We start from the raw sequence: 23,156 nt of genomic DNA, 5'->3' as shown, positions 1-23,156 counted from the left end.
GGAAGAAAGAAGCATTACAAATAATAAGCTTCTCTGCCTGATTTGTAATGAATTAGTAATAAATGGCCTTGTGCTCCCTGCAAGTCTGACGATCGCAGAGCAGCTCCAGCTAAGAGCACGGGACCACATCTTATTTTGATCAGCTGTAGCATAGCAAAGACATGTAATTATCATAATCTAACAATTAGCCTGGCATCACTTTCCAGTGTTTAATTACCCCGATAAATGGTAATTGAATAGAGGACTTAATGACGAGAGAAACTTCCATTCTGCCTTAGGTGCTTAAGTTGTCTACCCGGCTGGGCGTGATTCTCTAGCGTTGCTTGAACAACAGGCCTGATTATCATTTTCATTTCTGCCTTAGGCTGTTATTTTGTTTCCTGGTCTTGACCTTTATTTGTCATATTATTTAGCTCTTATCAACATTTGATACTGGGGTCCAGAACACAGAAGGAGGTTATTGGGCACTTTACAAAGTTTTGTCTGCTTTTAAGCGTTGCTTCCAGCGTCCATCAGCTACGATTTCCTGTCTGGGACCGTCCCTCAAGTCACCACTATGTGCAGACACCGTGATGCGCGTTGGGGACACACAGATGAGTAAACTCCAGACTCGCCTTCAAGGAGCTCTCTGTGTAAAGAACGGAAGCCCCCGCGGAAAGAACTAGAGTCGTAATAGTCGTGGTGACCTGCTGTCAGTGCTCAGTTCAGTTCAGTCGCGCAGTCGTGTCCGACTCTTTGTGACCCCATGGACCGCAGCGCACCAGGCCTCCCTGTCCACCACCACCTCCCGGAGTCCACCCAGACCCGTGTCCATGGAGTCGGTGATGCTCTCAGTGCTATCCCGGCATTGGTTTTTTTTCCCTACATCTATGCATTTACCTTGAATGAATTCGGTGTTTTCTATGACTACTCACCACCTAGTTTCCAACCACTCCAGATCACTTCCCTCTCATGCCTGGCTCCAGATTTGTATCCAGCTGCTCGCAAGGTCCTGACCACACCACGTGGCAATAGCAACTTTCTCGTGTGCCAATTTGCATAGAAACAGCAACGATTTCTGCTTTGCATCCTAAAGCTTTGTTTAAAACACTAGTATCCCTGCTGTGCCCTAGCGTTGCAAGGTCCTTGCCTACCCTGGTCCAATGAAGATCAAACGTAAAAAGAAGCCATAGAACATTTATTCTCTTTCTTCCAGCTTGTGTTTGTTCATTTAATAATAAACTAATAGAGATTAGCTCCACGCTATGTAGATCTCAGACACCCCACCCCAGGTTTTTGAAAAGTCAGGCCATATTTCAGAGTTAGATGGTAATGATTCCAATAGGTTATCATCAAGCTATAATACAAATATTTCTTTTTCTGCTTATACAGCAGTAGGTAAGGAATAATATAAATATTTCTTTTACTGCTTGTATAGCAGTAGCTAAGGACCATGAAATCATTATTTGAGCTGGTTAGTAGGAAGGACAGTAACTGTGGCTCTTTGGTTATCGTCCTTAATTTTGAAACTAGGAAGGCCCTGACATTGGGCTGCTAACTCCCCCTTGTAGGATACCCACAGGGCCTCGTGTGTGTGAGCCATTTGCGGGGGGCTTACTGCCTTGACCGACTCTCCGCCCCACTTACGCCCTGAACAGAGTCTGTTTGTTGGGTCCCTGTTCTCCCAGGAGGGGGGCTGGAGAACCTGGCAATGGACTTCCTGCGTCTGGTTTTGGATCAGGGTGTGTGGGGCAGCCGCTTCATTCCGCGTGCTCAACTCCCCGTAGACTCTGGATAACTTCGGACGTGAAGGGTGGCTTGGTCAGGAAGCTCCTGACCAGGAGGAGCCAAGAAAGAGCCAGTTTTGCCTGGTGGAAGTGACCTCCGTGAGGTCGCACACCCATTGCCAGACGATAACTCTTTATTTTATTTTAATCCCTTTTAGAAAACCATTTGCAGTGGTCTGCGATGTGTCAGGTCTGTGGAACTGTGCCTGCCTAATTCTTTGGCTGATTTAGCCTGTTGACGTCGACACATTCTTCCTTCAAGCCCGAGGCCTCTTTGGGGGCTTAGAAGCAATTAGACTGTCACCCAAAGCTCCGGGTCCCTTCCTGAAAGAAAGTCTTGTTTAGGCTCTGCCAATTTAATGCTTTGTTTCCTTTGGAGCTCCTCAGTCAGGCTAATAAAACAAACTCCAAACAAGTTAAAACACTGGAGGACAGAACATTTGTGGGCCTTGTATTTGAAGCAGGTACTCCATCTGGGAGATACCAATTTTTAAAAAGTCATTCAGCCCGAAGCGACTTGTGCTGGAAAAGCAACAAGCACAAGTTATTTGAGATTTCGGTCCATCTATTTGGGATGAGTATTTAGCGTTAATTGAGTGATTTTTAAATGACTTGCTTTTAAAACACACACAGAAGAGAAGGGACAGGTTAGTATACTAAGCCACTAATAAATTCTAAATATCTGGCCAAGTGAATTACATCGTATTCTTATCACCAACAGCTACTGAACTGAAGACAAAGCGCTCATGCTGCAGAATTTGTGATTACTGAAATATTTATTTCTTTTCTTCCAGCTTGCATGTGTAGGAACTTCCTTGGGATTTTCATTAATGGATAAGCAGAGCTAGGAGTTGGCTCTGGGTTCTACATATTTTGTCAGAATTGTATGCTTCCTTGAATGAGAGTGTGTGTTGTGGCCTACAGCCTTTCAACCGCACAGGAATATGTGGAAGACACATCTGAAATTCATCCTTGAGTAGCTCTTCTTTTAACTTGTAAAACTTCAGTTTTGTGAGGATTTTCGTCATTCTCGGTATGTTCTAGAGCCTGAAAGAGCGGGATTAGGCTGCCTGAAATGATGGATTTCAGTCATCGAGTACTGTATCTCATTCAGCCTTAAGAACTGGCCTGGTATCGGTACAACTGTTTATGACTCTGATATCTCAGAACTAAAAATGAAGGTCAGTGACCCACACATTTGAAAGCCTGGCTTGTTTCAGCCTGTGTGAGAGAGGGAACATTAAAATCAGCAAAGCAAATTTCTTTAGTTTCCAGGGATGCGAACATGATTTATCTACCCCAAGTCTGATTTGCTGTTTATGTTTCTCACTTTAACCTCTGCGGGAAAACAAAAAAAGAACGTCTTCAGCTTTAGGATGCGAAAACCATAAGGCTGGCATTCTGTGCTGAAAGGAGTAACAGAAGGAGACAGGAAGAGGCATGTCATGCAACAGAGAACGCGTCCTGCCCATCTCCTCCCGAAACATATTTATAAACCAAACCCCATGTCTGTTGCTGAGCCCGTTAGGCCCTTCAGGACAGATGAGAAATTCTGGTTAAAAAGAGACATCTTATTCTCAAACCAAATCTATAATAGAATTGAAAGGCTGTGCTGTCAAGACGTAGTCATTCTAGATTTAGTTTAAAATTTGGGAGGAACCCTGAGCTGTTAAATTTGCCTAATCTTTGACCATAAATCATATCCTTCTTTTACATTTCAATTTCAGAATGTAATATATTAAGTTGCCCCGTAATTAAAGAAGTGACACTGTATTTCGGTTCAAATAGGAATATTAAAACAATCACCGCCTTGACAGATTAAAATACATTTAAAATGTAATAATCAACTATCCGGCTCATGAAAAATAACATTTTCATCACTGAGTCCTTTAGAACATTCCACGAGAGGGGGATGAAAGTTCCTCACAGCTTCCTCACCTCTAATAGCCACCCTGTCTCCTTTCAGTAACGCTGTTTCTCTATTTATGGAGTGAAGAAACTTCACACAGGAACTGCTTGATAAAATACCTTGGTACATATTTCCCTGGAAGCAGGCTCTCTGCTGCGCCAGCAACATATGCTAAAGGGCAATTTAGAACATCTGAAATGTGCCCCATACCCTTTCTTTGCCAGCTACTAAAAATGAAGTGCGTTTGGGCTTCAGCAAAGGAGGGTGGTGAGAGGAGGAGCACTGCAGGGCCAAGTGGCTGGAGATGACCTCGGAGGACGCCGATGCTGCTGCCTCCCTGCAGCCTGAACCCGGGACACCCCTGTGCATCCTGTGGACGCAGCCTCCCGGCGCCCAGTGTCCGCCCCACGACAGGTGGTGGCAGAGGAGGAAGTAAGGGCAAGGGGGTGCAAAACCCCTCACTGAGAAAGGAAGCTAGGTGACGGCTCCTTGGCACAGCCAAGAGGAACCCAGGTCACAGGAAGCTGAGAACGTCCACTCGAGGTCAAGCACTGGAGTGGGCAGGTGCCAGGTGTCCCCCGCGGAGTGACCCACGTTTGGAAAGATATTATTTAGTTGGGAGCAGAGCCCTACACGTCAGGTTAACTGTGGTCATCAAACGGTGTTTTGGTCCTTTTCTCAGCAGAAACCTGGTGGTACATTGTTGATAACTAAGAGAAAAGACAGCCTGTCAACTCTTAACTTCACCTTTGTGGTCTTGATTTCATTTGAATTCCAAGACTCAGGCTGCGATTCCCTTTCTCCAGACAGGTTAAATAAGGAGATAGATATTTTTAATAGTTTAAATGTATCTCGAAAACTGTATTCAACTGTGAAATGCCATCAGGAGAACACTGAAGAAAAAATAAGACAAACACACTCATCTGCATAGAGACTTTGTAGCTCGAAGCCCACCTTTCATTGTTATTTTTGCTGTTAGTAGCCCCAAAACTATTTTTTTTTTAATCCAACCCTCCAGGCAGCCTCTAGGTCATCAAAACAATCATGAAGTGCATAATTCCTTTTAGTAGGTGAACTGATTACAAAGAATTAGTTGCCATGCTGAATTTTATTCTTCTTCATTAACTAAAATGATCCTTTTGCAATATATATGACATTCTCAACCAGTCTACTGCCAAATGTTGACAAATGTATACAGTGTGTTCTTGTCCTAACAAAATATCCACACCGTTGTATGTTATATGGAGCACTGACCTGAGTACCCATGCAACGCAGTGGAGAACGGGGGCCATGACTACGCCCGTGAGATGCCTCCCGGCTCCTGGGATTTGTGTCATCAGATCAGAGCCAGAGCAGCAACCATTTCACGCAAACACAGTCACTTTTCTAAGGGTGGCAACCATGCGTGCTTTCACACTGTAAACCACTGTGATAATTCAGTAGGGATCGTTTTGTCCTTATCGCTGGCCTGTTGTATGCAGCCAGGAATTCTTTACGATTCATAATATGCAATGGTTTCAGAGAGGTAGAGAACCATAGGTCCAAGGGATGGAATTAAAAAGACTAGGAGTTAAAGGGGAGACAGTTATAAGAAAATTTCCCAGAAACTTACAAATGTGTTTCAAGCAGTGGCAGGCTTCCCATGAAATTTGTAAATATTGGCATGTGGACTTGATTCTTCCCAGAGGTGACTCTGCTCCTTTAACATGAACTAAAGCTCCTGAAAGGAGTTTCCTGATGGAAAAATGTTCTCTTTGTGTGAATGGCTATGGAGCCTAACAGCACTTCATCCCTGCGAAAGACTGGAAGGATGCTCATGAGTCAGGAGCTAACCTTGTGATCTGGGACTTACTCAGACATTGATACGCCCTTCAGTTTTCCCTGCAGGAGTCTGGGATTAGCCTACTGAAAGAGAGAGCAGGGCTTGGGCCCCTTGTAACAGCCTCTCCGAGAAGATCAGTGTAAACAGGATGAGGGGAATTATAGCCAGGAATTCAGGCCACTGTGGGTAGGACAGAAGTTACCTGCTTCAGAGCCCATCGGGCTGGGAGTGAAATTCTAACTGCTACTTGTTTCCTGTGGGGGGAAAAATTGAATAAAGAAGAATGAGAGCTGAAGAATTGATGCTTTTGAACTGTGGTTTTGGAGGAGACTCTTGAGAGTCCCTTGGACTGCAAGGAGATCTAACCAGTCCATCCTCAAGGAAGTCAGTCCTGAGTGTTCATTGGAAGGACTGATGCTGAAGCTCAAACTCCAGTCCTTTGGCCACCTGATGCAAATAACTGACTCATTGGAAAAGACCCTGATTCTGGGAAAGATTGAAGCAGGGGGAGAAGGGGATGACAGAGGATGAGATGGTTGGATGGCATCACCAACTCCATGGACATGAGTTTGAGTGAACTCCGGGAGTTGATGATGGACAGGGAGGCCTGACGTGCTGCGATCCATGGGGTCACAAAGACTTGGACATGACTGAACGACTGAACAAAGTGGATAACAGCTTCTCTGAATGTCATTTTCTCATTGGTGTAATGAAACTAATTGTAACTACCCAATAAGGATTTCATGTGACAACATATGTAAAGCCATAATATAGCAGATTCTGGACATGACAAATATTTGTTGTATCAGTGAATGAAGGAGAGAACTGAAACCCCATGAAGAGTGAGAATCATTCCTCTGGCAACATTCAGAGAAGACCTGAGAACTTGACTTTAGCAATCAAATCTCAATTCTGAGGTCAGACTGGTTGGGTTTGAATTCAGCCTCCACCCTTTTTGTTCCTGTGACATTAGGCATGTTGCTTGACTTCTTAATCTCAGTTTCCTCATCTCCAACTCAGTGTACTAATAGTGTCTATTCTGTGCGATTGTGATGGAGATTAAATTGAGACAATGAATGTAATGTAGTAGCCACTCGATAATATTAGCTATACACATGTGCTTCTTCACAGGAAGGCCAGAAAAGAATGATTCAGTGCTTCTTTGTAGCTGAGGAGCATAATTTAGGATAGTATTAGGCTAACTCTAAACCTTTCTTTGTTCTGTACTTAGCTACGTTATACAGATGCCTTTTATGAGTTCCAGTTTGTCATTACTTTTATGTTCACAATGTCCATTGTTCGAAATTTACATTAGTAAACTAATTTATGCAAATTGAACATGTGAAACAGAAGTGTAGGTTGCTTCTATGGTAAATCATAATCATTTCTTTGTCGTATGCATAGAAGGATATCCGTACTAACTGCTGAGATAATCTAATATTTAAAAACCAGCTCCAGGGACTTCCCTGATGGTCCAGTGGTTAAGACTCCACACTTCCAACAATGGGGTGCAGATTCGATTCCTTGTGGGAGAACTAAGATCCCATACGCTCTGTGGCCATAAAACTAAAATACTTAAACTTCAAAAAAAAAAAAGGGAAAAAAAGAAACATCTTGAAAAAATAGGTAAGAAAAAATAAAATTAGCTCCAGAGTGATTTACTTAACACCCCACACAAAGTAAATTGTCTCCAGAAAAGGATAACTGGTCAACCCAGTATAAAGTGGGTATTCAGCCTCAAGGTTTGTTTATCAAAATTATAGCAGAATTAACAAAGATAAAAGTTAGAAAAGGGTAGCTAAATTTGAAGCACAAAAAAACCTGACAATTTGTAGAATAAAGCAATCACAGAATGGATGTGGGTGGTGGCAGTGCTTTTCATTTTCACTTTTAAGCTGGGTCCAGGGCTCGTAGAAGCTAAGATGAGTGACACATCTTAGGGAATGGAAAAACTTCCCCCTTGAATGTCTTTAAAATCTATAATAATAATATAATAATATAAAGTGCATCTGGGCATTGCCTTCTGCTGTGGTTCTGGTCTGGCTCTGAGCCAGAACTGTCAGCCTGCTCTGAGTGCTGGTGATTCACGGCGCTGCACCCTTTTATCTAAACGTGGCAGTGTCTTTTCTTTGTACTTTGGCAGTGATGTTACCTTGATGTTCAAAAACCTTTTAAAAGCAGCACAGGCTCTCCTTGCATCTTGACAAATCGTTGTCTGCCGGTAATGAAGAAAAAGTAAACCTGGTTTCGTGATCACTGTAAATATAAAGAAATAAATACTTCCAAGGGTTTTTTAGTTTTTACAAATGGGTATGTACCTTGAGACCCCCTTACGGAAAAGTGGTCTGGCCACCTTCCCTTATTTCTCTTGCATACATCACCGTGCTGCTTTTCAAAAGCATCGAGCAAGTGGGTTTCTGAGGACCATTTGATATTTGAGGACAGAATTTGGGATTTTTTTTTTTTTTTTTTTTTTTTTTTTTAAATTTTTATTAGTTGGAGGCTAATTACTTTACATCATTACAGTAGTTTTTGTTATACATTGATATGAATCAGCCATGGATTTACATGTATTCCCCATCCCAGTCCCCCCTCCCACCTCCCTCTCCACCCGATCCCTCTGGGTCTTCCCAGTGCACCAGGCCCGAGCACTAGTCTCATGTACCCAACATGAGCTGGTTATCCGTTTCACCCTAGATAATACACATGTTTCAATGCTGTTCTCCTGAAACATCCCACCCTCGCCTTCTCCCAGAGTCCACAAGTCTGTTCCATACATCTGAGTCTCTTTTTCTGTTTTGCATATAGGGTTATCGTTACCATCTTTCTAAAGTCCATATATATGTGTTAGTATACTGTAATGGTCTTTATCTTTCTGGCTTACTTCGCTCTGTATAATGGGCTCCAGTTTCATCCATCTCATTAGAAGTGATTCAAATGAATTCTTTTTAATGGCTGAGTAATATTCCATGGTGTATATGTACCACAGCTTCCTCATCCATTCGTCTGCTGATGGGCATCTGGGTTGCTTCCATGTCCTGGCTATTATAAACAGTGCTGCGATGAACATTGGGGTGCATGTGGCTCTTTCAGATCTGGTTTCCTTGGTGTGTATGCCCAGAAGTGGGATTGCTGGGTCATATGGCAGTTCTATTTCCAGCTTTTTAAGAAATCTCCACACTGTTTTCCATAGTGGCTGTACTAATTTGCATTCCCACCAACAGTGTAAGAGGGTTCCCTTTTCTCCACACCCTCTCCAGCATTTATTGCTTGTAGACTTTTGGATAGCAGCCATCCTGACTGGCGTATAATGGTACCTCATTGTGGTTCTTACATGACATCCTTTCTTCCAGGATTTTTAAAAAGGGAAACCTGGGGATTATTTTTATTTCTCTGTTATGCACTAACTGCCACTGTTTAAAAAGTAATATTTTGTTATCTACCCATTTTAATCTATCCTGTTGATAGTAATGATGCCTTTTATTCACATGTGCTTGTCATACATTTCCTCATCCAAGGTCTGAAGCAGCCATGTGAGGTCAGCAAGGTGGATTCTCATTATTATTCTACTTAACACGTGAGGAAACTGAGGCTCAGGATGGCTTATGACTCTCCTGTTCAGTCAGCAGCAGATCAAGTCCTTAAATCCTGTTCTGCTCGCTCAAAATAAGGAGCTTTACCTCTCTTGGCATGGTGTGTTTCACAAGGGAACCTCGAGTTTGTCGATGAATATTTAGCATCCAGAGCAAAGGGGCCAGCGTCCACAACAGCCTGTGGTCCTCGATATGTTTGGGTGCTACATTGTAAGAACACTGGCAAACTAGAAGACGTGAAGAGGGTCAAAATGCTAGCATGATGAGAAGTCTGGAAACTCTATCAGAAATAAACAAAGGGATCAGGATTTTCAAGCCTGGAGAAAGGGGGTTACAGAGACACAGCTGACATCTCCAAATGGTTTATGGACTACCTGGTGGAAGAGGAATTAGATTTGCTCTTTGCAATTTCAGGCAGCAGAAGTAGGATCACTGGATGGAAATCACAGAGAGGTAGATTTATGCTCAATATAAGGAGAAACTTGCTAACATCTAGCGATGTCTGAAAATGGAAGAGACTAGCTTACCGTCACCGGGAAGCATTCTCCCTGAGACTGGTGTGAAGATTATATGACTTTATGGGCGCTGTATTTCAGCACTAATGTGGTTTTATCATGACCCTCCTAAGGGTTCACAGAAGAATTTCCTCACCAGCTAGAAACAAAGGGCTTTTGTGGCCTTGTCCACCCTGATATTAGAAAGTTGTATACATAACAATTCCTGTTTCACACACCACTGGGTCCTGGGAAAAACTGTTCAGTTGATGGGGAAAGGCACATTAGTTAAAACAAACACACAAAACTTTTCTAAGGTCATAATTGAAGCAGACGCTGTGGTGTGTGCAGTGGTGTGTGTGTGTGTGCATACCTTTTAGCTCTTTCAGGATGGGGTGGCCTTGGCTGACTTACTTCTTTCCCTGCTGCTCGGTCCAGCCCTAGAACACAGCCTATGAAACTGAAAGAAATAAGGGGAAAAGTCATTTGACTTTGGCGGCTTCAGTTTGGTAGGGAAAGGGGCAGGGCATCCAAACAGAGCAGCTAAAACCAGTTTGTGACAAAGCAGATTTTCTAAGAGAGACACCAGCTAGGATCCAGAGTCTCCATTCTGGGTCTAGTTCAGTGGCTCATTGCTTCATCATTATGCCTTTGGGTTTAATTTGCCTCTGAAGGGGAAGTGTTCTAGGAATTTAGTTTTCAACTTTTAAACTTTACGATTCTAATTCTCTCAATTTTATCACTCTAATTTTCCACATTTTGCATAGGAAATGAAGAAGGCTCTCAATTATAACAAATGCCATTTATTCTTTAAATTACTTATTCAAAAACATTTATTAAAGGAAACACTGATTTAGAAATATGAAAAGTTTGCTTCAATATATATATGATTTTAACCATGAAAGGAAAACAGTCCGTCAGTACCTTTCATGCTTAAAGTGAAAGCGAGGTGCTCCGTTGGCAAGGTGTTTGTAAACAAATACAGTACAATTCCTCCAGAGAATGGCTTGCTGTTACTTAAGATTTGGAACAGCAACATGTCAAACCATGCCTCAAATCATCAGTTCAGTTCAGTCGCTCAGTCGTGTCTGAGTCTTTGTGACCCCATGGACCGCAGCACACTAGGCCTCCCTGTCTGTCACCAACTCCCGGAGTTCACTCAAACTCATGTACATCGAGTCACTGATGCCATCCAACCATCTCATCCTCTGTCATCCCCTTCTCCTGCCCTCAATCTTTCCCAGCATCAGGGTCTTTTCCAATGAGTCAGCTCTTCACATCAGGTGGCCAAAGGATTGGAGTTTCAGCTTCAGCATCAGTCCTTCTAGTGAACACCCAGGACTGATTTCCTTGAAGATGGACTGGTTGGATCTCCTTGCAGTCCAAGGGACTCTCAGGCATCTTCTCCAACCACAGTTTAAAAGCATCAATTCTTCCTCAAATCATATGGCCCCAAATACACACTTGCTATAATAAATGTTTCTAGCCTGAGCACAACTGAAGCGTTGAACCGCCAATCCCAAGCAGGAAGCCTTTGCCCTGTGAATAACCGTGCCGCTCTCCTCTTCCCGCAGGTTCCAGAGGGGCGACTACCACATCGACGTCTGCATCAACGACTACCTGGATGTCTTCTGCCCGCACTACGAGGACTCCGTCCCGGAAGACAAGACGGAGCGCTACGTCCTCTATATGGTGAACTTTGACGGCTACAGCGCCTGCGACCACACGTCCAAAGGGTTCAAGAGGTGGGAGTGCAACCGGCCCCACTCTCCCAATGGGCCGCTCAAGTTCTCCGAGAAGTTCCAGCTCTTCACACCCTTTTCTCTGGGATTCGAATTCAGACCAGGCCGGGAATACTTCTACATCTGTGAGTACAGCAGTTTTTTTTTTCATGTTAGGGGGCAGCTACAAGAAGCCAGACTAATTTTTTTTTTTTTTGGTGAGCCATGTGTTATAAAATTGCAGAGAGCTGGACTCAGCCTTATGGATGTCTCCTTGTAAATGCCTACACCAGGATCCCTTGATACATTAGCTGGAAATTGGGAGCACAAATTAGATTAAAGACACAACGCCTCTCCCTGCATGAAACTGTGTGTCAGCCTGTTCAGCAAACCACTGCTGACTTGTATTTCTTTTAAATGAAAATTGCTAGGACTTCCCCAAAGCTCAGGAAGAGAAAAAGATTCCTGAAAGAAAAATTAAAGGAAATAATTAAATTTACATAGCTTGAAGTCATTGGATTTCTTATTCAGGTGTCAGCAATATCCTTTCAATCATCCACATGTTGAGGGAGGAAACCAAAGCTCCTGCACATGTCGGCATGCTGACGATAAATACTCTCTTTGCACCAAGGAGAAAAGACAATTATTAAGAGCAGCTGTGTCTTTAAACAGGAAGGAGCGTGAAGAAGTCCCTAGAAAGGGTTCCCAGGGAGCTGGTGTAAGTGAGTTTCCCGCCTGTGAGCGTGAAGAGTCTCTCTCCTGAGAGAGCTCTAAAAGCTTCCCTGCAGACTTCTCTATTAATCACATGGCCATGGCCTCGTATTGTCCGCCATCCCACATACCATTGCGTCCTCAGGCTACATACTGGTCGTATGAATGCTTGTCAAGCTTCACTGTGCACAGGTCACCTCGGGATCTTGCTATCAGGCAGATTCTGATTTAGGGGGTCTTTGGTGGGACCCGTGATGTGGTTGTTTGGAGAGCTTCCGGTGATACAGCTGCGGGTCTGTGGACTATACTTGAGTGAGCAGGGTTGTAGGAAGACCTCAGTCAGGCATCTTGCTGTGTACCTGGACTTGCCTTTAGCTAGGATCAGATATTTAGTGCAAGTCGTCAATTGTATCCAACACTTTGGGATCCCGTGGACTATACAGTGTCTGGAATTCTCCAGGCTGGAATACCGGAGTGGGTAGCTGTTCCGTTCTCCAGGGGATCTTCCCAACCCAGGGATTGAACCCAGGTCTCCCGCATTGCAGGCGGATCAGATACTTAAGCTATCTGGCCTTTCCCAAGCGTTTCGTCGGCTGAAGATAATAAATATTTAGGGTACTTTGGTCTAAAGGACGTGTGCTGACCAGTTTTATCATGCCTCAGAAATTTGGTGGTGGAGGGAGTGCTGCAAAATGAAAAGACATTCCCTGTCCTCAAAGAGCGACCGTCTAGCAGTGAAAGTGGAAACGGACAAGTGCTGAAGGCCGCTGAGCGCAGGGAGCCGAGGGAACCCGGGGAGGTGGGGCCTCACCTGCTTGGAAGGATCAGGAAGCGCTGAGCCAGGCAGGGCCTCCCGCGCGCGAGCTGCTCCTCACTGCAGAGGAGATCAAGAACAAAGTGTTTCTGGTTTTCTGACTCATTGCTTCAACCCCAGGGTCCTCCCCTGCAACCAGCACCTCACCCACACGTTTTAAGTCTACAAAGATTTCTAGCTCCTCTTCTTCTCCAGAAAGCAGAGTTTTCTAATAAGCCAGATTTCCCCATCACAAGGGCACTCTCACTTATATTGGAGTTGAATTTAAAAAGGAAATTGAACAGTACCAGTTTTATTATTTCAGCACATACTTCAGTCGTTAGTCATGAGAAAACATGTAAAAGTCTCGATCGTTATCTCGCACTCAATCCATAAAATAAGAAAAGGAATATTGAGTCCCGCAGATGGAGGAAACGCTAGTGTACAGTGAATCCCCATGTTCTCAGGCAGCAGGCTCTTGCCGATTTTTTTACTTTGTGAAAGAATCTCATTCAGCAAATGAGAAAAAGGAAAAAGGAAGACTTCAGTTGTGGGACAGCAATTCATTAATCGCCCAACTCTAAAATATCATGCTGATGCCAAAGGGAGCGATTGCCAGTTTCAAAATTTTCATACGGATTTTTAGATTCACCAACAACTGCAAAAGCAAAAAGCATAAATGAATAGAGAACGCTAAGATGGGAGTCATACTCAACAGCTAAATGGTTGATTGCATGATTATTAGAAATTACAGAATCCACTGAGGTTCATAAGCAAGATGTTATTATTCAAATACACCCATGGTGCTTATGACTGGTTTTTCCTCATTTGTGGTTAAATTCAATATTTCACTAAAAATCATTATGTGTCTTCTATAACATTCATTTAATGGAGTCATTTAACTGTCAAGGGCTCCTGTCAAAGTAATTGTTCAAAATGCTTCAAAATATCAAGAGCTTTTTTTTGCTGTTCGGCTGAGTTTAACCTGAATTACTTTTTTTTTTTTTAAATGAAAGGTAAAATAGCACAAAATTAGCAGCAAAAAAGATGTTCATTTACAAGAGGTGCAGTGGCCTGGTCGTCAGTTAAATTGAATTTTCAACCAGGTTTTAGAACCAGAAGTGCTTCCTTCCCTGTCTTTTTAGTAGGAAGGAGTTTCCTCTCTTCCTTTCACTGCTGAGAGTGGATGTCTTGCAAATGTTTCATATACTGTGGTTGTAATTAAACTAAAGGATTCTTAGGGGAGGATTGGCCCTCGGTTGGATTTTCTTGTCTCCTAATATGCATGGAATGAACACGATGATTGGGAAACGGCTCTTTTCACACTTATTACCTTACAAGGGGCTCTAACTGCTGATCTCAGGAGCCAGTGTGACTGCCCACTTGTCATTTTTACAAAATGTCCTTACTAGGGCTGGGGGCATATTTCAGCTCCTCAAGGCCTTAAAATCCCTTCCAAGTTTTGAAAAATGCAAGTTATACAGAGTTTTGGCAGTCCTGCTGCAGGGTGCTGGGGGAAGGTTCAAGCTCAGTGGTAACTGCAGAGGCCCGAGATTCAGATCAAGTTTGGACTGGGGTGGGGGCAGGGGGAGAGGAATATTTCATAACAGGAAATCCACCACACGACTTCAATTCAGGACACAAATCAGAGTGTTCTTATCAGGTTCTGCTTTATTTCCTTCTTAATTTCTCTACGTCATACAAAATTAAGAAACTACTGTAGTTGGAAATATCTCACCAAGTTTCCTGTTTACGTTAAAAATAAAGCTCCCCTTCATGATTCTAGGTCCTTTATTTGTCCCAAGAATTACTGCACCACGTCTTCCTCTCCGTGGGAACGGGCAGTCTATACTAAGTGGTTGGAATCGCCAGTAATTGGTCAGGTAGACCAAGCCTGTCTTCTCAGTTGGACAAATACTGTTTTCAGTCTTCAGGAGGTATTTTGGTAAGAGTTTGGCACACTAGAATAGAGAAGGTCCGTGTTTTTCTATCAGTTTATCTATAGATGTGCAGAACTTCTCATCAATGGACGATGCCAGCAGTCTTTTATATAGACTTCCTAAGGCAAAGAGTTATTTTAGAAACTTCAAAAACACTCCCTTTAGAAATGATTCTCATAAGCATTAACCATCAGGACATGTTTGAAAGAAGTTTTGTGTGGTTATTTTTAAATCAGACCAAGCAAAGGGGAATAAATAAGGGCGCTGTAGGTTATTTTCATAAGTCAGTAGAACCACTGATTTTGAATGTCCTCTTTGATGAAATGAGGATAACTGAGTACTGAATCCTTGTTTTGACCTAATTAGGTATATGATCTTGGGTAAATCACCTAACCTCTCTGGATTTTTAATTCCACATCTATAAAACAATGAGGCTGTGATACATGATTTAAACTTCCTTCAGTTCAGTTCAGTCGCTCAGTCGTGTCCGACTCTTTGCAACCCCATGGACTGCAGCTTGCTAGGCCTCCCTGTCCATCACCAACTCCTGGAACTTACTCAAACTCATGTCCATTGAGTGGGTGATGCCATCCAACCATCTCATCCTCTGTCATCCCCTTCTCCTCCTGCCCTCAATCTTTCCCAGCATCAGGGTCTTTTCAGATGAGTCAGTTCTTTGCATCAGGTGGCCAAAGGATTGGAGTTTCAGCTTCAGCAACAGTCCTTCCAATGAATATTCAGGACTGATTTCCTTTAGGATGGACTGGTTGGATCTCCTTGCAGTCCAAGGGACTCTTAAGAGTCTTCTCCAACACCACAGTTCAAAAGCATCAATTCTTCGGCACTCAGCTTTCTTTATAATCCAACTTTCACATCCATATATGACCACTGGAAAAACTACAGCCTTGACTAGATGTAGTTTTGTTGACAAAGTAATGTCTCTGCTTTTTAATATGCTGTCTAGGTTGGTCATAAATTTCATTCCAAGGAGTAAGTGTCTTTTAATTTCATGGCTGTAATCACCATCTGCAGTGATTTTGGAGCCCCCCAAAATAAAGTCAGCTACTGTTTCCACTGTTTCCTGATCTATTTGCCATATAGTGATGGGACTGGATGCCATGATCTTAGTCTTCTGAATGTTAAGTTTTAAGCCAGCTTTTTCACTCTCCTCTTTCACTTTCATCAAGAGGCTTGATGAAAACTTCCTCGGAGCCTTCATATATCATAGGTTCTGTGCACTAGGGTGGAGTTAACATTGGTAAAATGGCGTAGCGCAAAGCCTTACTTAGTAGGTGTTCAGTAAATGCCAGTGAAAGGGATATTTTTAGGGGAAGGTAAGTGTGCAACCGCATACTAGAATTACTGAACTAGTTATGCCTCGGCCACCCGATCCGAGCCGCCGTGGTGTGTGGTCTTGACTAGTGCGCAGGCTCCTGTCTGTTTACACCACACACACACCCCCCGCACCCCTGCACTGTGAAAGCGCTCCAGTGACTTCCTGTCTGACCAAGACAGAATCCAGAGTCTCTAGCCTGGCAAACGAGGTCCTCCGAGGCGAATGCCCTCCGCACCGTGGAGTCTGGGGCTCCCGCAGCTGGCTCTGCCTGTTGTCTGTGTCCAGGCCGCCCTGCCCCCGGGTTCCCCTGACCCGTCCGGCGCCCCTGACCGCAGGGCCCAGGGCCCCATCCTCTGCTGACCGAGGCTCTCGTCAGCCCAGGCAGCCACCTCCCTTGCTCTCACGTACTCTGTTGTTTAGTCGCTCATTCGTGTCTGACTCTTCTGCAAACAAACAGACTGTAGCCCAATAGGCTCCTCTGTCCATGGGATTCTCCAGGCAAGGGTACTGGAGTGGGTTGCCATCTCCTTCTCCGGGGGATCTTCCTGACCCAGGGATCGAACCTATGTCTCCTGCCTTGACGGGCGGATTCTTAAGCACTGAGCCACAGGGAAACCCCTCACTTGCTTTAGGTTGGGTCAAAAGAGGTGTCCGCGAGGCTATTCTGACTTCTCTGTATAAAGATAGTATCTGTATCATTATCTCCACTCTTACTCTGCTGTGTTTTCCCTCAAGCATTTATCACAATATATATTTATGGTGGTTGGTTCATGGCTGTTTCTGCTCTATGTCATCTATTATATTGTTTGGTATGTAGTAGGTGATCAGTAATCAAGGCTCACTTGTGTTCACATAGCACTTCCCTGTTCCAGGCAATGTTGTAGACACTGTAAACTTCTCAGAACAGCACTGTGAGGTCCTGTTCTTATTTGCCATTTTACCCGTGAAGAAGCTGAAGCGCAGAAAAGTTACATAACTGGAAAAAAGTTCATACTAATGAGAAGTAGCTGATCTGAGAAGAAATTAAGTGAATAAACAACTAACGAAGAGAAGAGATAAAGCCCTGGGTCTTAATATGCTTAAGTTCTTAAAGAGAAAAATGTATTTTATTTCGTATTTTTAAAAGATCAGAAATGATAGCATTAGCGTTTAGAGAATCTTCCTTTATAAATTCTATTGGAACCCCAAATCGGGAAGTACAAGATGCATTTTAAACACATTTCTACATTTTCAGCTCTCCAAAGCATACTCTTCCATCTCCAAATGATATTTCAACTGTACCTTCCTAAGTGGTTGACCTTTTTAACACAATAACTTCAGAAACCAGAAAAGTTGTACTTTAAAAGTTCTTCTTAAATCCACTCAACATTCAGCATCCAGACTGAATCATGATTGCACACCTGATTCAGGAAGTGAGTGATTTTTAATGAGAGACCTGGTGGTTCAGTCGCTAAGTCATGTCCGACTCTTGCGACCCCATGGACTGCAGCCCACCAGGCTCCTCTCTGTCCATGGAATTCCCCAGGCAAGAATCCTGGAGGGGGTTGCCATTTCCTTCTCCAGGGGATCTTCCTGACCCAGTGATCAAATCTGGGTCTCCTGCATTGCAGGCAGGAGAAGTCTGCCTGAGCTACGAGGGAAGCTTACCAACCAAGCTAAGAGGGAAGTCAATGAGAGACCTACAATAAGGGAAATAGATATCACTTTTTTTTAAATGATACTAAAAAGGCAGAATTCTAGCATTTGCCATATCTAAGGTATTGCTGATCTCCTTCAAAAGAAGATAACGTGCAGGAAAGACAGTATATAGTCAAAGCACCTAAATGGAAACCAGAAGTTTCTGAGACATTATTAGGCAACACTCTTCCTAAGCTTATTGGCAAGTAAACTTGAATACACATGATGCTTTAGTTATACTCCTTTATAACTGATCTGGTGATAAAAGTGTGGAGCTGGAAAATCTCATCAATGAAAAGAACTTTTATGGAGCTGAAGCTGTCTGCTCTGGTCTTTTTGGTGTATATATACATATATATATATACATATATATATATATATATGTATATATATATATTTTTAATTAGAAAGAAAATCATGAGGACCGTTTATGTTATTATGAGCATCATTCTTAAATCCATACTTGAATGCATGTGGTTAACTGCTAGTTCTCTGCTTTATGTTCTTTAATTAAAAGTTTATAGTCTTAAGCTGTGGAGTAATTTTAATATGTACTATACAGTTTTCTAAAACTGACCAAAAAAAAAAAAAAAGAAACCTAAATTCTGAAGAGATATCTTATTGAGATGATCAAGATCAGTTTCAGAAATCATTTGATTGTACAAGATAGTTACAGACTGTCCTTTACGAGGTGTAGCAATATTCAGGCCATCCAGAGAATACTAACCCAGAGAAAGTGCTTCACTTGCCAACTGGAAATGTTCCAGAAGCTTATTTACAGGTGAGCTGTTTGGAACTTAGAGTGCTGTTTCTTCCACAAGTGTTTCTAAAATCAGGCACGCTCTCCATAATGTGGAAAATCTGTTGAACCATAATATTGATTTAAACCTGTATATTTTAAGTCAAAAATAGTAGAAAGCAGCACATAAAAGTGTTGATTATTGTTTAACGAATAAATACTGCAACAGTAAACCAAACAGAACAAAAAAGCAATTAACTTTTGTCTTAGATGCTATTGTTTGAGAAAAGGAGATCAATTAGAAGCATTAGGTTTTGCTACACCCACTGCAGTAGTTCCCTGGTTTCTTAGTAAGTTGTTTTGTTCGATGTTGGGGATTATATCAAAGGAGGGGGGGATATATTACATCAAAGGAGAGGGTAGATCATGACTTAAAAAAAAGAAATAGCACAGACTCTGGTGAATGTACCCTTGGGCTCAAATCCCTCTTCTATATTCTTCATTGCTATATAATTTTGGGTAACTTAACCTCACCAAGCCTCACTGTCCTCATCTGTAAAATGGGTATACAATAATAGTTTATTATCAGAATCAATCTTACTTCCAAGGTTCAATTAAAACAAATTTTTTTAAAGACCAGTTGACTACCAAAAAGATGACTTTAATCAACATCCAACAAATCTTGCACCCTTTGAAAAATTACAGCAAGTTGAATAGCCCTGTTTGACATTTTCGTTTAATAAAAGAAAACCTCACAAATACCTTGTAAAAATTCACATTTTAAGTCCATGCACTATACTGTGGAAGGAATACTATGCCAGGATTACATATGCCTAAGGAAGTCTTCATCCCTCTTTAGATGTCTGGTTTTTCAGCAGCTTACTTTAGTAATCTACATTAAGAATTATTTTGGTCTTGACAGTTCACATGAATCTGCCTTTTTTTTCCAGTTGTTCTTATTGAAACAGAAGAGTGTCAAAATGGCACATTTATCAAAGCAGGAGGTAATCTTTTTCATCTTTTATAGTCTTTTGCTCTTGCATGGGGGGGGTGACCTGTAAGTGCAATGTACTTTCTTAAAATGAACAACTCAGTATTTACTTCAGTGTCAGTGTGTGTGTGTGTGCATTTTTGCTTTTATTATTAAAAAATGTTTTTGATTACTGGTCTTATTTTAGCATTAAAGGTTCTAGCACATACTTCAGCTGAGATTCAAGGGGCTTATAACAGAAATTTCCAGGACTGTGGTCAAATACTAATTCATCTCCTGAATTTTTTTAGTTTTGTAGACTCGGAGCATGGCGTTCATGAGGCGTATCTATTTTAACAGGGAAGGAAGTTAAGGGTAGTGTTAGGAAATTGGCAAATTTTAATATTTTCTAAAGTGGAAAATAACGAATACAGCACAGACATCAAATAGTAATTGCTCAGATGTAGATATAGAGTATATCTTAGTTGCTAAAATTTAGGATTTTTTCTTAGGTTTTAAAAAAATTTTAACGTACAAATGAAACAGCTTTCCCCCACTTAGACACTAAAAGTTTGTCTGGGATTATATCAGATTTCTGTCTGAAGATAGTCATTATATTTCCTTTGTACACTTCCAGAGGTCTTCAGTGGACCTGCAAGAATGCACCTTTTTATTTCAGGAATGAGTTTAGAGAATTGTTTCTGGTTCAAGTTGTCCCTAGCCATCTTTTAGGAAAGCTTGAATGGCTTTCAAGGGCTCTTAAATGAAGGTTAAATAAAGAACCTAAAAGAGGATATTTAGGGACTTCAGGATATTCCTCTGATTTAATTATAAGTTTCTCTTATGAAAATGGTAGTTTGTGGCCAGGTTAACCTTCTGAGCAAGCAGGAATGCTAGGTGTCTGCTCACCGGTGGCTGCAGCGTGGAGCCTTCCCCGGCTGGTTTACCTGGTCTGAGTGAAATCCAGGGTGCAGGAGGCAATTAATGGGAACAAAGGGTATTTAACAGCACTTTATTATTTTAAAAATTCTTGGCAGTGTCATTTGATCAAGTGGGGAGAATTTTAAAAAGAAACATATGTCCTATTAAATGACTGAAGGATGAGATACTGTTAAAGAGAATCGGAGAAATTGGTGCTGGGTTGGTGAAAAAGGAAACTGGGGCAGACATCACTGCTTAATAGATTTTGACTCTGGGACCATTCTTAAAGTTCGCAGAGGGAGCCTTAAAAGCTCTTGAATAATTGGGACTTGATGGCAATTCACAGGATCAGCCATAAGAAGCAGGAAACTCATAAGAATTCTTCTCATTGCTTGAATTTTTCAAAGACTGGGACACTCAGATAAGAAGCTCAAAAACAAAATAATTTGTGTTCCTTTTAAGAATTTGAAATGCTACATTACAAGATGGGATTGGGGGGGTAGGGGAACATGTCGTGTTCTGACCTCCTAAAGGGGAGGAAGGAATTATGTCACCTTTTGCTTCCTTTTACCCCACTGAGACTAAATGCTGATGTGGAAATGGATGAAAGGATTATTCTTTCTAATCCCTAAATGTCAGAAGTGGCCACCTCTCCGAGAAATAACGCACCTGATTAATTGTGTGATTTCACAGGGAAGCGCTAATTCTCAGCCTTATGGACATGTAATGTACTAATTTGGTTTCCGAGTTAACCGAAAACAGTTTAATGAGCTGCTGTATCGTGTGTGTGCCGTGTTACATAGAGCAGACGCCCGGAGAAATGGAAATAACACGCCAGCGACGCTGGGAAAACAGTGTGTATACCCCATTGACTTTGGGTTGTCAGCATGCTCTTCTCTGTGTTTCCCGGAGTAACTTATTAAGGCAGCTGAAATGCAGCGTGCTGATGTCTAAGTGTCGTTTGTTGTAAATTACACAAGCATGCAATAGTCAATCTTCAGGGAAAAAAAATAGCATTTCCTCCTATAGACGCCCAAAATACTCTCCATGAGACGTGCACGGGGTAAAAGGTGACTCTCAACATGGGGCGTGCTGGAAGAGCAGAGTTCTGGCCTTCCGTTCCGAAGAAATACTATTTCTGCAGATTTTCCCACTCATCTATGCGTGCTCTGTTTTAACAGAATGGTCGTGTAACTCTTGGTTTGAAAGTTGTCAGACAGCCTCACAGCAGGCTTATATTATCTACAGAGTTCTTTATGAGGAAATATAAATCACCACAAATGAGACTTTTCACAGCCAGAGATATGTAGAAATTTGTGTCAGTGCTTTGCTGGCTTGCTGAAAAATATCTCTAGGCTCCAAAGCTCTCTCACAGCTCATCCCCCGCTCTCTACCCTTTTGGGAAGCAACTCTCAAAACTCGAGATTTATGGTCCAGAGAGCTGATGGTGGCTATAAAGTTTTCTATTTTCTCTTTTCTTTAATATTAATGCAGAGAACGAGGCATTATCATTCATTATTTTAGTTCATGAGTATCCTGTGGGCTTGAAATATGGTTTCTGAGGATATGGCTTACCTCTGTTTAATGGAGGAGATATGTGGACTTTGGCAACGGGCTTCTTTTCCATCAGATATTTTTAGGCAGGTTGTAGAAAGTCCGTGTTAGGAACAGAACTTTAGTATATGGGCTGTATCCAGGTTTAGTTTTAAAATGTAAAGCTTTACAAAATATTAATTCATTTGGAGTCCCAAAAGTGAAATGTCATGAATTGGAGAATAGCCAGCCAGTCTATTATTGTTAGGAATTGGAATTTCAGTATCTTTTCATTGTACTATTTTCAGAGACGTGCCATATTTCCAACTACAGTTTTTATCTACATTAAGGTTAAGTAAATTTTAGTTTATAGTTAGCACTCCCTTTTACACCCAGATCTTTAAAAACGTTATTTCTGAGTCATTAAGAAAGAATATATATAAAGTTTTTAGTTTAAATCTGCCCAGGTTATAGTAGCTCCAATATCTGCTTTCTAAGGGAAATTCTTTTTCCCACACTTTTGAACACATTTTTTTCAGCCCGTTTTCTCCCTAAATACATGATCACAGGCTCTGAAATCTGAGCTGATGACGCTTCCCTGTATGTCTTGCTGATCTGTTTGAGTGAGTCCTCAATCTTCAATTCAGATCGCCTTGCTTTATAGTAGGCCTTGTATAAGGGCTTCCCTTGTACTCTGCTGGTAAAGAATCACCCTGCGTTACAGGAGACCCGGGTTCGATCCCCGGGTTGAGAAGACCCCCTGGAGAAGGAAATGGCAACCCTCTCCAGTACTGTTGCCTGGAGAATCCCATGGACAGCGGAGTCCGGCGGGCTGCAGTCCATGGGGTCGCAAGAGTCAGACACGGCTTATCTACTTAGACTTATATTTAAGGAACAAATCTAAACAAGGAGTGTGAAATAGAGGACAAATATATAACTAGGGGATTTTTTTAAAATTTTAAATAGATTGCTTAAAGGTCTTGCTATATACACCAGTAGTAGTTTAGTTTAGTCAATTTTGAGACCATGTAATGAATATTGTAATGATTTAAATAAAGTTTAGAGATTTTTTTTTTAATTAAAAAAAGAGAAGATTGTGTCAAGAGGAAGATGCATGTGAAATGCTGATTTGACAGGCCAGGTGGAATTCAGTTCTCAGGGCTGAGATACTGTCCGACTTCAGTGACCCACCGGCATGGGGGCGGATAGGGGCATAGAAAAGCAGCCTTTT

The 23,156-nt window shown here is 42.0% G+C and overlaps 1 protein-coding gene across 2 annotated transcripts in view; it reads left to right on the top strand.

The window, feature by feature from the left end:
• EFNA5 (ephrin A5) overlaps nucleotides 1-23,156 on the top strand; it is a 287,282-nt gene that overhangs the window by 223,591 nt on the left and 40,535 nt on the right. For both annotated transcript variants that reach the window (XM_070465877.1, XM_070465876.1), the window contains exon 2: nucleotides 11,159-11,451. In XM_070465877.1, coding sequence (XP_070321978.1) covers nucleotides 11,159-11,451 — 293 coding nt within the window. The remainder of the gene's footprint in view (nucleotides 1-11,158; nucleotides 11,452-23,156) is intronic.

The sequence above is a fragment of the Odocoileus virginianus genome, chromosome 3, assembly GCF_023699985.2.
Source record: "Odocoileus virginianus isolate 20LAN1187 ecotype Illinois chromosome 3, Ovbor_1.2, whole genome shotgun sequence".
In the NCBI taxonomy this organism is placed as follows: domain Eukaryota; kingdom Metazoa; phylum Chordata; class Mammalia; order Artiodactyla; family Cervidae; genus Odocoileus; species Odocoileus virginianus.
Note: the sequence above shows the minus strand (reverse complement) of the source record. Positions and strands in the feature narration are given on the sequence as shown.